Source organism: Rhopalosiphum padi, chromosome 2 (assembly GCF_020882245.1).
Source record: "Rhopalosiphum padi isolate XX-2018 chromosome 2, ASM2088224v1, whole genome shotgun sequence".
NCBI lineage: Eukaryota > Metazoa > Arthropoda > Insecta > Hemiptera > Aphididae > Rhopalosiphum > Rhopalosiphum padi.
The window spans coordinates 7,782,943-7,796,812 of record NC_083598.1 but is presented as its reverse complement, the minus strand read 5'-3'; the positions used below and the strand labels follow the sequence as shown (position 1 = coordinate 7,796,812).

Below are 13,870 nucleotides of genomic sequence, written 5' to 3'. Positions count from 1 at the left end.
GACCAAACGATATATAGGAAATGGCTTTCCGTCAAAGATCATCCTACAAATTGTACCCGCCACCCGCGTCAGGCGCGTCGTCAACCAGTTCCCTACGCACGCCCGTGCTTTGCTAGCCGAAAACGCTCGCACTCTCGCCTGGAGTTTATTTTTCGGTGTACGGATCCGTTTTCGACCACCTTTTACTTCGTTCCGTACGACGTTACGTGTTATTCATCATTGTACCTGCGTTATTCGGACGGTTCGACTTCGCGCGTGTCAGTGCGTTTACTTTATTACTATTGTCGTCAACGTCGATCAGTGTTTTCGCTTGTGCACTGTCGATCTCGAGGTCTCAGTCGCCACCGCGCGTCCTCAGAGACCCTATGTCCCGAGTCGGCCGACCCGTACACGTATGTTACTAACGCGCTCCCCAGTGTGGTTTATAAGTCCCGTTTCGCCAGTTTCGGTGCTATACTTTGAGTGCGTTTCCCGTTCACCAACCCGCCGTGTTTTTCGTTCGTCAATTTTTTGGGTGTCACGTGATCCCTAGCCAACTACGTGTCCGACGCTTGCCGTCCAGACTCCAGAGTTACGTTCGCCGTCCCTTGCCGTCTACGGATTGGTATTTGGTACCAGTGCCGTAACATCGCCACCGGCGTCCAGGAGTCATCTGCTGTTGTCACTCACCATCCAGATAAGACTATTTTATTTGTTTATATTATATTGTATTTCATACGCACGGCCAAGGCCGTAACTGAAAAAACATTTCGGGGGGGGGGGGGATCCAAATTCGGAAATGATCGCCCACGGCGCTGCTTCTGCGGGTTTCTTGGTCGCTTCCAAGACTTTTAGCGTGAGTTTGGCATCGCGTTTTATTTTTTTAAATAAGCATCGAAATCAATATCGTACAATCAACGTCGATATGCTTAGTGTTTATACAATACGTTATTAGTTATTGAACATCTCATCATACAACCTTTTTAATAACCAACAGAAAAACAAATATTTCAAAAAATGATGACATTGTGTAGCGAGCTGATGTCATTGATGTCTGTTGGAGGTACGGTGCCATTTATACGTGATGGACACAAAGCACATCAAAATATGTAAGCATTAAAAAAATAATATTTTATGTAAAATATTGATTAATAGTAGATTATGAGAAAGTAAAGTGGGTATCTAGGTACTTATTTTCTCATAGTGAGAACGAATATGGCATACGCGTTATTAATTTATTATACTTAGATTAAAAAATTACCAACTTCGAAAGTCTTTGTGAGTTAAGTAGGTATATTTGACTTATTGAACATCTATAAAGTATAAATGTATATTAATAAATTATAATATAAGTACAAGATACACCTAAAATAGTAATAAGTACCTACCTAACTATTATCAATAATAAATATTTATAATTTTTATATTTTTAAAGTCAAATTTCAGTTGCCAAGTCTACAGCTTATTTGGTCAAATATAGACCTAATAAGTAATAATACACTATGGCTTTGTCAACAAAACGGAATATTGAGTTCGATGAAGTTACATAAAATTGATGAATTCACTGTAAAATACGAACCAAGTAAAATTATTTCAAATCGAAAATAGTAATTGGTGATTTAAAAACCAAATTAAAAAAAAATTGTGTTAATGGTAGGTATTTGATAAACATATTTAGTATATTATGTATATTGTATATGTTACGGTAAATGATCTTTTATAGGTACGGAACATGGTTTTCTTAAATACAATTACACACGCCAAGAAATAGCTGCTTGCGAAGAAAATCTATTAGACATGGACAATGTGATAAAATTAGCAGATGGTACACAGTTGACACTGAAAGAAGCAGCTAGTAATAGTTCGGTTGCGGGCCCTCAAGGGTATCAGCGTTGCCATTGCAAGACTGGTTGTAATAATAAGCGTTCAGCCTGCCGTGGGGCTGAAAAATTATGTAATAGTAAATGTCATGGCAATACAACTTGTAAAAATAAATAAATAATAATAATTTATTTTTTCTAACTTTAAAAATATGTAGGTACATGATTTTCAAATTGTATAGTATTTGAGATTCACGTGCATATCTGGTCTATAACAATTACTTGTGAATTTGGTTATTAACGTGATTATCCGGTTTATAACAATAATTACCTGTGTATTTGGTAAATAAAGTTAATAACAGGTGAATAACATTTATTTCCATTTAACATAATTTACCATAACATATAGATAAACATAAACTTTTGAAATATCTTTAATACATATTATATTATAGGCAAATATAATATAAATAATTAATTGTATAATTTATTTATTACAATATGAACCGAGCAAGATTTTATTTTATGCAAATATCTTATATTTAATAAGAAATGCAAGGTTTATTACCAAAACTTTAGGCATGAAATTATATTAAAAATATTAATACTAAATTCAATAACAAGTTATTTTTGTATAAATAAATTTAAACATATTGAAATCCAATAGCTTTTATTAAGTCTGTCAGTATTATTTGAATAATGTCACTAGTATTAAAATCTCACTTCAGCTATTATTCCAATATATTGTATTGGATATAAATTTGTGTTCAATTGTTCTAATTTTAAGTTATAAGCTTTAATAATAGTCAATAAAATTGGTCGATTATCAAACTTAAAATAAGAACATGATCTGTTTTTTAAGATATTTGAATTTCTAAGCAAGTTTAAATAAAAAATGATTTGGGTATATTATCAAGTAATATACCATTTATTTTAAAAAAAAATACTAAATAAATAACAGTATGAGATCATACTTTATTACATTATTGTAACTTATAAATATAAAAGTTAACACGTCATAATGTAACAATAAAGAAATCTCAAATAAATTCATGAAAATTATGATATTAACAAAACAAAAAAATATATTTTATATGTTTTTGAATTAAACTATACAAGGATAAAAACAATAATAACATTTTATAAACATGAAAATTATCACAGTCTAAAATATGCTATAAGTTATTATAGTCAAATTTCAAAATAGATGTAGCCAAGTAGAAAAGGATAAAAATAAAATTTAGATTCCTTTACAATTCATTGAATTACACAGGATTCTGAAACAAAATATGTATTTAATTTTTTAACCAATCACTTACAATCAAATAGAATATAATAATTATAACAAATTGCAAAAACATAACAACATACTTAAAACTAATAGTACATTAATTGAACATATTTGTAAAATATTAATATAACTTTTACATTGATTAATCATATTTTAACAATTTAACATGATTTTCAGTCTTCTTGATAAAAAAACATAAAATCAGATTAAAAAAAAACAGATCCTAAGATTAAGGGATTGCAACAATAACTTTTTCTAACTGAGATACATATTATTAATACCACAACTAGTTATTTATCTCTGTATAATATCAAATGAAATATTAAGTGTTTTGTATGTAACATTTTATTTTAAAATTAAAAAGTTTATAATTTTCAATGCAAGGATTTTAAAGAGGCAACAAGGTTCATCAGCTACTCTTTTCATATAGCATACAATTTTGAATGTTTCACAAGAAATAGTTTCATACAAGTATTAGGATTAAGAGAAGAAAATGATCCAGAGTCACAGATGCTATCAATGAATAATGTTTAAATACTAAAAAAAGTTGAAAAAATATTGTAATAATTTTCATTTCACTTTATGTTTTGAAATAATAATCTATACGTCAAACCTCTTAAAAATTGTTACTGTTGTATCCTCTTAATTCACAAATAATATTTATTTAATTTAATTAGAATAATTTGACATATAAACAATGCCAACACTTAAAATCAAACATGCGCAACTCATTAACAGGCACTTACCTGCAAATATAGTATGAAATATTATTATATAAAAAAAAAACTATATAATAGTTAAAAAAATTAATGTAAATAGTAAAGTTCTATTTTTTTTCAGGGGATAAGCTACTTCTATTATTTGTTCTTAGAACTAGTCTACTAACAACACGGAATAATTTTGGAGACTTCTTATCTGTTTTACCTTTGGATATTGGGGAAAATCCATCAGGAACATCAATAGGTTGATCATTAACTTTTTGATCCTTGGACTGTAATAATAATCTAGCATTTTCACACTGGCTTGTCCAATCAGTCACCTAAAAAATCAATAAATCATAAATATAGGTTAATTCTAATGAACAAACATTGTATTTTTAAATGATCAATATTTCTAATATGAATTTACCTGTTTGATAAGTAAATTATATCGGATACCCGGAGGTTCTTTCTCTAGAAGCTTTTCTAATAAATTCAAACCAATTGTATATTTCTCTAAGGCTGCTTCATATTGTCCTTCAACTAGATACATTTGACCAGATAGTGCAATTTCTACAGCATTGGCTAATTGAGGTGTGTTTTGACATAATGATGCTATAAAAAATAAAACAATACAATACAATACTGGATATTGGATAATATTTATTATATATAGCTGTAATAGACAAAACTCAATTTTTTAATATACATAAAATACAGTACTCGTCTAAGAATACCTTTTAACCAACAAAAATGATTTTCATAGATATAAGTTATATCGAGTTAGGTATAAATGTATATGGTAAAAAAAATGTGATATAAATCTTTGTTTACTATTTTTAAATCTAAACAAATTGGTCTAGATGTATAGATGAAAATAATTTAAAGACAAGTTGGAATTTAAAATCTTTAAATATTATAATATTAGTAATATTTAATAATTCCTAATTTAAATATCTTTATTATTTTTACTTAATGTTGGATAACTGTCTTCATATGATGTTGAAGAGTTGTCTGCTTTTTCTTCACTACTAATTTTGATCTTTGAAACATATAAAGTAGCTTTCAATTCTTCTGCGCGCTTAATGTACTCATTTAGTTTTATTTGGAATGCTTCTTTTTTAATTTTATCAGGTTCATCTAAACAAAATTATGTATTAATATAACAATATATAATAATATATCAGTTACTTATGTATTACATCTTTTTTATTTTTTGAATAAATATCTAAATATTGCCTATACTTTTTAACATTTAATTTTTAATTTTTGAATGAATTTTAGTTTCAGAATACTTAAAAAACATTTAATTTCAAAAATTTATAAATATTGGAAAATTTAAAACAAATATTAAAAGTCCTTCATATCCATATATGTATTATTTCTGTCTAACTAACGTACAACATTGGTACAAAATTGGTTTTACTGAAATTAGTAAGTTAAGACAACAAATATTGAAACAAATATGATACTCAAATATTGTAAAAATATCTAATTTACTATCAATAAAATGTGGAGATAGATTCTCAAACACCGAAATTTGTATAATCAAGGGACAATCGTCCAAAAATTCAATTATTTAAATTAAAACATTTGATTATTGTCACTCAGTCAATTTTGGTTTTAGCCAAAATTAAGAGGTCAAAATCACAAAAAAACTATCTATCCAAATTTGGTATTGAAAACACCGGTTGCTATTTAAAAAATGCAAGTTCAATTGTGCATGCGTACACTGAAAGAAATTTTAAAATCATCAAAAATATGTATTAAGGTTTTCTATAACTTCTCTCAAAAACCCCTTATCAATCCGGGGTTACTGGACTGAAATATTTAGTGTTACCTTTGAAAGGAAACATACTGAATATTTCAATTTTTAAATTACAAAGTTAGAAAAAAAGCATTGACTCATCTTTAGTTTAGTAGGTAATCCCTGTTATTTAAAGCATAAAAAAACATCACAACACCAAATTATAAAAAATAGCAAAACAAAAAGTAATTGTTTTTATAAATAAATAAATTAGCGATGTATTATCTCCTTTATTTACCCATACTTTATATTTATCTATACTCTATAGTATATAAATAAATATTAAAATAATAAATCCTAAATTCTTACTTTGGGAACAAGGAATTAAATACTGCAGACCTATGCAATATTTACTAAATGCTGCTTTATATTGCTTTTCAGAATCTAGTTGTACTGCTTGGTGAATAGCTTCAAGTCCTTTAGCATATGATTCAGTAGTAGGCATATGATCTAAATCTACAAATGGGTGTTTAAAAAACTGGTGATAACTCATTCGCTCAGATGGGTTGTGTTTGAGAAGACCCAATAATAAATCTCTACACTCTGAACTGACTTGATTAGGTGGTATTTCTATTGGTAAGACTTTTTTAACCTTCTCACATAAATCTTTTATAGAATCTGAAGCGTACGGAGCACGTCCAAATATACATTCATAAGCAATCACTCCAACTGACCAAAGATCCGCTTTAACATCATATCGATTGTGTAATAACATTTCAGGAGCCATATATAGAGGTGAACCACGAATATTTTCCATTTGAGTTTTTTCACTCATAAAATTTGCTAAGCCAAAATCTGGAACCAATAATTTAAATTTTAAATCCCTAATAAATTATAAAACACAAAAATACAATTATTATTCAAACAGAAGTAACTATAAGTACAAACCTCCAACTTTCAAAGTTAGTTGTGGTGACCTCATAAGTAGTAAATTTTGAGGTTTGAGATCAAGATGACAAACATTATGAGATCTTAAGAATTGCAGAGCCAAGGCTAATTGTTGCATGAATTTACGACATACTTTTTCAGATAGTCTTTTACGTTGTTTAATAAATGTTGACAAATCACCACCATCACAATGTTCCAGTATAATGTAAATATTTTTACGATCCCATATAAAGTCAATCATTTGAACAATATGTTTATGTTTAAATTTTTTCATCACTCCTATTTCAGTTACTACAGCATCCTCTGCACTCTTGGATAATTTACTGCGTTCTATAACTTTTATTGCAACCATATTTTTGGTTTTCTCCTAAAAATAAAAACAATAATCATAAATAAAATAATTTCGACAACAGTAAATTAACTGCCTTAATGATTACTGATTACTAGAGATAGGATATTAATTACTTTTGCATTTTTTCCCCTTAATACTATAAAATGCTATCTAACTAAAAATTTGTTTCATGCTCGCTCTCTTGATTCAAAATATACTAATTTTATTGTATTTTTAGGTCATATTTTCATATTAAAGGTAATTTTTAGTAGTTTTGTACAAAGTGTTGGCATTTTTTCAAATTTTAGATTTTAAAGAAATTTATTCAAAAATAATTTTTGGTAGGTTTTTGTTGTAACAAATATAATTAGTTATTACTTAATAATTGAATTTATATTTTACTTTTTAATTTATTAATAATTTTTTATATTTTTTATATTTTTAGGCCATTTATACATTTTTTAAATCATTAAAGCCCTTTTTAGGTCATTTTTGATACTTAATGAGGTCATCAACATCCTATCCCAACTGATTATACAAATAGAAATAGAGAATAATATATTTTAATGTACAATCCACTAGGTAGGTACAGTAATCAATACAAAATTAAAGATGTAAGTGTAAATCTTATTTGAAATTCCATTTAACACTCATTTCAAGATCAAATTAACAATGAAATGAAACAAGTTTCTCTAATCAACAAAAAATTAATTGCAACTAAAAATATAATTAAGTAAAAGTACCTTGACATGAGCTAGATACACAGTTGACGTGCTTCCTTTTCCGATATTTTTAATTATTTGGTAACCCTTGACTTGCGGAAAGGCAGACATTTTATATTAATTATCTATCTGCAAACATAAAACGTTTTTCACAAAAACATTAAGAACACAACAGTGTTAATAATAATTAATATTAGTCGCAATTGATCATCACATAAACTTATTAAACTTAATAATTAAAACGATCGAATATAAAGGGGCTTACATAATTTTTATTTATTTTTAACGAAATTCAATGTCACAGCACTTTAAGTCTTGAAATGTTTATCATATCGAGGATTTACTATTCGCGTCTTACAACTAAATCATAATCAACATTATTAGTTATTCATTACTAGGTAGGTATGTTCAATATTTAGATTGAATTACTGTCATCTCGTAACAATAATATTGATATGATTTCCAAGTGGCCAGTGTCATACTACCGCCTGGCACGTAAATAGTCACGTCGAGTAAACGAGAACGAGTTACAACTTCCTTTCCAGTTTCCACATATTATTTTCACGTTATAATATTGATTACCGTAAAAATGCGCCATAAAAATTGATAACACGAGGGTTGTGGTTACCAGAGTGTCCAACGTGACAAAACAAATTCCGAAGTCAATGAGAAAAAAATAATTATCGTTCGTGTTCATCCCTTCTTCAGATTCTTTCGATTTACATAACACTATATATAATATAGTATTATAGTTTAGCACAGTGGTTTTCAAACTTTTATTATACATGGCACACCGTATACTTCAAAAAATGTTCACGGCACACTGACCTTTTTTTTAAGATGAACAAAATTGTTTTGAATTAATTATAATTATATATACATAGAAATGTTTGATTGATGGGCTAACAAATATTTTTAATTCTTGGACGAATAGTTAACACATACCCGCATTTTCTTATATCACAATTCAATGCAATCGGTAATTTATGGAAAAACCGCGGCACCCAGTTTGAAAACCACTGGTTTAGCACTTGTCTTATTTAGCAGTCACTAGTAATAAACTATTATCTATTTCTGTGGTCAGTAGTCACCACTCATCAATCATAATATACTCAAATATACTGACAATCTGACATACTCACGTGGTCACATTCATATATTTTTATACATATTATACCGATATAACGTGTAAATCGTGTAAGGATTTATATGCATTTGCATGTTTTTTTCCTTAAGTCAAAATTGATTGGTTGTCAGATTTGTCCACGATTTGGCTTATTCTTGTTTAAATAGAACCAATTTTGTTTTGCATATTTTGAACACAATGCATATAATTAGGTACATATTTATAGATTTTGATTTTTTTTTAACTTAAATTTTTTAATTTTTATTTCATTAAAACGATATTTTTTGGTTTATCCGTCGAATTGTCGTAAATATATATAAATAGTATAAATATTACCTATATCTTATCTTATCTTAGTCGGACGATCGATAGAATACCTACACATTGTTAAACGACGTATACAGTGTGATAGCACAGAAGTGTTTAATTTTTAATTTCATTAGTACGTCGTGTGTTGGGTAAATGTGCGGACACTTATATTTAAAAATGTGAGCAGTTTTTACTTAACAGTATCAGTTTTATAAAATTCTGAAAGTTTAAAATGAAAGTGCCAAGTTACGTCAATTTGTTGAAGAATTTTCAAGTGAGGTTTTTAAAACAGATGGTAAAATATTATATTGTATTTTTTGTTATCCAGCTGTGCTCGTAACATAACGTTTTCAGGTAGTACAGCATTTAAATACAAGCAAACATAACAAAAATATTAATTTAAAAGCCAAATCTAAACAGTCATTCATTAAAAATACATTAGAAAACCAAAATAAACAAGCAAATTGTCCTCTAGATTTATGTCAAGCAATGTTAGAATCTGATATACCTTTATGGAAGTTAAATCATCCACCATTTAAAATTTTTTTAGAAAAATATACTGGTAAATGTGTTCCTGAACAGTCTATTTTTTGGTTCTGATGCCGCGCCATATATGGATAAATCTGTGGATTCTTTGACTATGCTAATCCCCAATTTAATTCATTTAACGATTTTGGCACATGGGATTCATAGAATTTGCGAATGTTTACGGAATGAATATTCTACTGTAAAAAACAAATTTTACCAAAAACCAAATATTTTTAATGAATTAAATGACCAACAATTAAAGGCCAACAATTGTAAAGGCCAACAATTATTTGATACACACCGAGATCAAATAATAAGTTTAGCTATTCTTACATAGGTACTTAAATATTCGTTTTCACTATGCTGCTGCGTCAAAAGAAAAAAAGAATAGCATTTCTATAAGGAAAAAATTTACAAAAATGGTTTTATTTCGCAACGAGTAACAAGACAAAATACAAAATTTAATATATGTTATAAATACCTACTTAATGTAATAAATATTTATTATTTATAAATGTTTTTATTATTAGATTTTAATGTTGTAACAGTAGACATCTACTATTTTTTTTTTACTTGTATATTTATGTTTAACACAATGTAATTTCAAATATTTTTATGTTGACTATCTACCTATATTATCTATATATTATGTAAATTGTACGAAATTACATTTTCTATAAATAAGCATTTTAACTTTTAATAAAAATATGAATTTGAAAAGCTTTTAAATTTCAAATTCAGACACCACAAAATAAATTTGTAACAAATCAGAATTATTCCATTTAATTTCCGAACAAATATGCAATAACATAAAATCCCAATTTCCGAGCCCTGAATTAATTAATAACATTATAGGATTATAATTATTAATTAATACAATAGTTATTTACTATTTTATTAGAAAAATATTTTGTACTGGATAATTGACATCACTGCATACTAGTTGTATCAAACCGCACCACCCGCCCTGTAGTTGTGAGGTGAATAGGGAGGATTGTATAATATAAAAATTAGTCCAAACTGGGACGACTATGAACCCCTCAACCCGCCTTCCCCGTGAGAACACCACTGAAGGAAGTAGGTACTTATATATCGAGAACGACTGTGTATCACCAAATGGCGCAACCATACAATATGGCGTGACCGTTAAATCGCGCATTTATACACACGTGGTTACGTAAATATTGAAATATGATGATATTCGTGTACCGGCGCATATTTCTCGCCTAAACGAATGGGTTTCGACAACACACAAGCGCAAATGCGGACTAATATCGTACTATATTCGCAATGATATTATAAGATAGCTCACTCATCTAAATAAGCTCATGTATAGTGTATAGTTAACACCACGGGTTACCTAACCTAGCTTACAACGACTGCATCGCCCGCGCTCGGTATAGCATATATAAACGAATTAGGCTGTGGGTCGCAAACTCGCAACCATCGAAAACAAAACCGTCGAATGTCGATGGCCATTGGCCATAACCAATAACGAAAATGAGCACAACAATATTAATATACCGGACAATAATATCATATATACAGTGGCGTAGCCAGAATTTTAAAATAGGGGAAGGGGTCAAACCCAAAATACTAAAAAAATGTTATCAACAATTAACATTAACAGTTTATTTTTATATTAAGTTGATACAGCTGATGAGGAGGACATGGCCCACTGCCCCCCATGGCTACTGCATATATATGATATTACGTCACGGTCAAAACGAAGCATATTCTGATGTACTAATAATAATATGATGCACAACAGGCGTATCTGATACGACACAATACAAGGTTTGCGTTTGCACTGGTGATGAGGACACGCGATTTCGGCGTTATGTGTCGTCCCGCAAAAGTGCATAAAACGGGCCCTATTGAAAACAAAACTGATGCGTCACCGATAAAACAAAAGGCCGACGCATGAACGATCGGTGTATATAGGCGATGGTAATACGAATTACACACTAAGACGAATGGTGGATTGGTAAATCGTTGGATGGCTATAAATTGTACGCATCAAAATAATATATAGTTTATTCCTTGTAAACTACAAAATGTGTTAGAATTATATGAAATCAATTAATACAAACCCCACACACTAAAGTAAAAAATATCGATGAAATATTGAAATGTTTATAAATCAAAATAAAAGTTAAAATGTTCAACATTCTATTTTAATTCTAGGGGAGGGCAAATGCCCCGTCTTGCCCCTCCCCTCCGGGCGTCCATGCCTAAATATATATATATGCTGCCTACAATAATGCAAGCTGTAAGAAGTTGTAATTTCTTAAAATATGGTATATTCATGTACTCGTGACATACTAGTTATTTTTTCAATACCTTATAAAACTTTTAAACGATTTAAATCTTCAAACAAAACATTATTGTATAACATTCTTCTTCAAAAGACTTTGGAGACTTTGAAGACTTCGGTTAATGGTATACTTACTATCAAGTGTCAAGTTAAATCAGCTCCAAGTAGTTATGTTGAAACACTTGAAACACTTCGATTAGACATTTAGACATTATAAATTATAATATTAAATATTATTGTGTTGCTTTACGCATAAATGTATACAAATTGTCTATACAACACGCCGGACAACCCGAATAATGTTATACACATAGGTAATGTATTATTATTAATTATTATATTTATTATTTATATTCATTTTATCTTTTTAGCTTTAAATACAAATGTTAACAGCTATAAATACTTACTACACAAAAACAATTATTTTATTAATCATTCATTATCGTAATAATTGTATTTACCACATAACAACTATTTTTCCTTTATCTTAGACAATTATTTTTAAACCATTTGAATTATTGATATGCATTTGATTTTTTAAATAAACTTACTATTTCAAAATTAAAGATTAATTTAGTTTACAGTATAAATATAAGCTATACAGACATTCGTTCGCTCATTTTTTTTTTTTATTATTTTTAATATTTAACACTATACTTAATACTTTAGTATCTACTTAAAATTATAGTACATAATTAGGGTTTAAATAGCGAAATAGCCATTTATTGTGATATTTTAATATAAAATTTATAATTTCAACAAATAAAATGATTACAATTATGAGTATGTATTTGTATTCTAGCTGATGTTTTTGAGATAATGCGCAACTAATCGAAACTATATTAATTAAAAAATTATATATTATAATAATTGTTTTGATAAGAAAAACAGTACATATAGTGTTTAGTAAGTAAGTTTGTTGATCATTGTTTTTGTATTCGTAATTATATCATATGAAATCTGTCAACGATATCTGTACATATTATAAGATCGCGTCACATTACTGATTTCTGTTATATATTCTGTTTCTCACATATAGACGTAACCTTTGGTTTCTTATAATATATTAATAATGGTGCACTTGCATCCGGGAGGTGCGAAGATATGATGGATTTTGAAGTTGAATTTCAATCAAATTAAAATATAATAATATTTCCATAATCAATTTATATTTATTGTTTTATTGTTGAATTTTTTTGACAAAAGATTATGTATCCAGTAGACAATACGTACGCTATATAAGGTGTGACAAGACTATTATAAATGTTACTATATTTGTTAAATAGTCATGGTACACCCTGTATATCTGTATAAATATATTCGAAAATTATTAACTAAAATGCCTTTTACCAAATTGACCGGATACTCGTGAGCCGTGGTTGGTTTATAAATAATATGTTTATTTGATATATTAATTTATAATGTGATTTATAATATTTTATATGTAAGTACAACGTATAAAGTATAAGTTATGACCAAATGTCCAAAGTTAGGTATATTTATGACATAACACACAAGTATTTAACATTACAACGAAATAACAACTTAATACAATACATTTCATTGTTGTTGTCGTCGATAGTCATCACTCATCACTCATCAGTCAACTTCGAAAAAATTTATTAAAAGTATTAAAAAATCAAACAATATTAGAAAACACGTTCTAGTAACTACATGATAGATATATTATATGACCTTATAGGTTAAGTATTGATAGTATTTATTCCAGTGATACCTACAATCTACATATTATTTTCACATGAACATTTAATTAATATTTTTAGTTTGACTTAAAATATATTATTTTTAAACTATAAAAAATAAAAAGTACAAAATATGACTAAGTACCTAGTAGGTTACCTATTTAATAGATTTTTAAGATGGTGTCCTTATGATGAGCCTATAAAATAAAGTGAGAACATAGAACTTAATATTGATAATGCACCTAGACCTAGCCATAAATGCTTAAGACACTTAAAACACTAGGTTTTATCAAACCAGTACCTTACCTCTGACCCACTATTACCTCAAACTTTTGTAAAATTCAATTCATG

The 13,870-nt window shown here is 28.3% G+C and overlaps 1 protein-coding gene and 1 long non-coding RNA gene across 4 annotated transcripts; one reads left to right on the top strand and one right to left on the bottom strand.

Moving 5' to 3' along the window:
• The first annotated feature begins 271 nt into the window (after window positions 1-271).
• LOC132922565 (uncharacterized) lies at window positions 272-1,991 on the top strand. The gene is made up of 3 exons (XR_009661030.1): window positions 272-1,088; window positions 1,415-1,632; window positions 1,703-1,991. It is a non-coding gene; the product is annotated as an uncharacterized LOC132922565 (long non-coding RNA).
• Window positions 1,992-2,754: 763 nt separating this feature from the next.
• LOC132921933 (serine/threonine-protein kinase ULK3-like) lies at window positions 2,755-8,091 on the bottom strand. Of its 3 annotated transcripts, none has more exons than XM_060985189.1 (8): window positions 7,802-8,091; window positions 7,558-7,665; window positions 6,484-6,850; window positions 5,905-6,390; window positions 4,761-4,928; window positions 4,219-4,403; window positions 4,015-4,129; window positions 2,755-3,076 (listed from the first exon to the last, which is right to left on the bottom strand). In XM_060985189.1, the coding sequence occupies exons 2-8, from the start codon at window positions 7,645-7,647 to the stop codon at window positions 3,057-3,059; spliced, it is 1,431 nt and encodes a 476-aa protein (XP_060841172.1). In that variant the 5' UTR covers window positions 7,648-7,665; window positions 7,802-8,091; the 3' UTR covers window positions 2,755-3,056. The 3 variants fall into 3 exon arrangements, with proteins under 3 accessions (XP_060841172.1, XP_060841170.1, XP_060841171.1); XM_060985188.1 differs by lacking the exon at window positions 2,755-3,076 and adding an exon at window positions 3,193-3,836; XM_060985187.1 differs by lacking the exon at window positions 2,755-3,076 and having other exon boundaries at window positions 3,190-4,129.
• Between the last annotated feature and the right edge of the window lie 5,779 nt (window positions 8,092-13,870).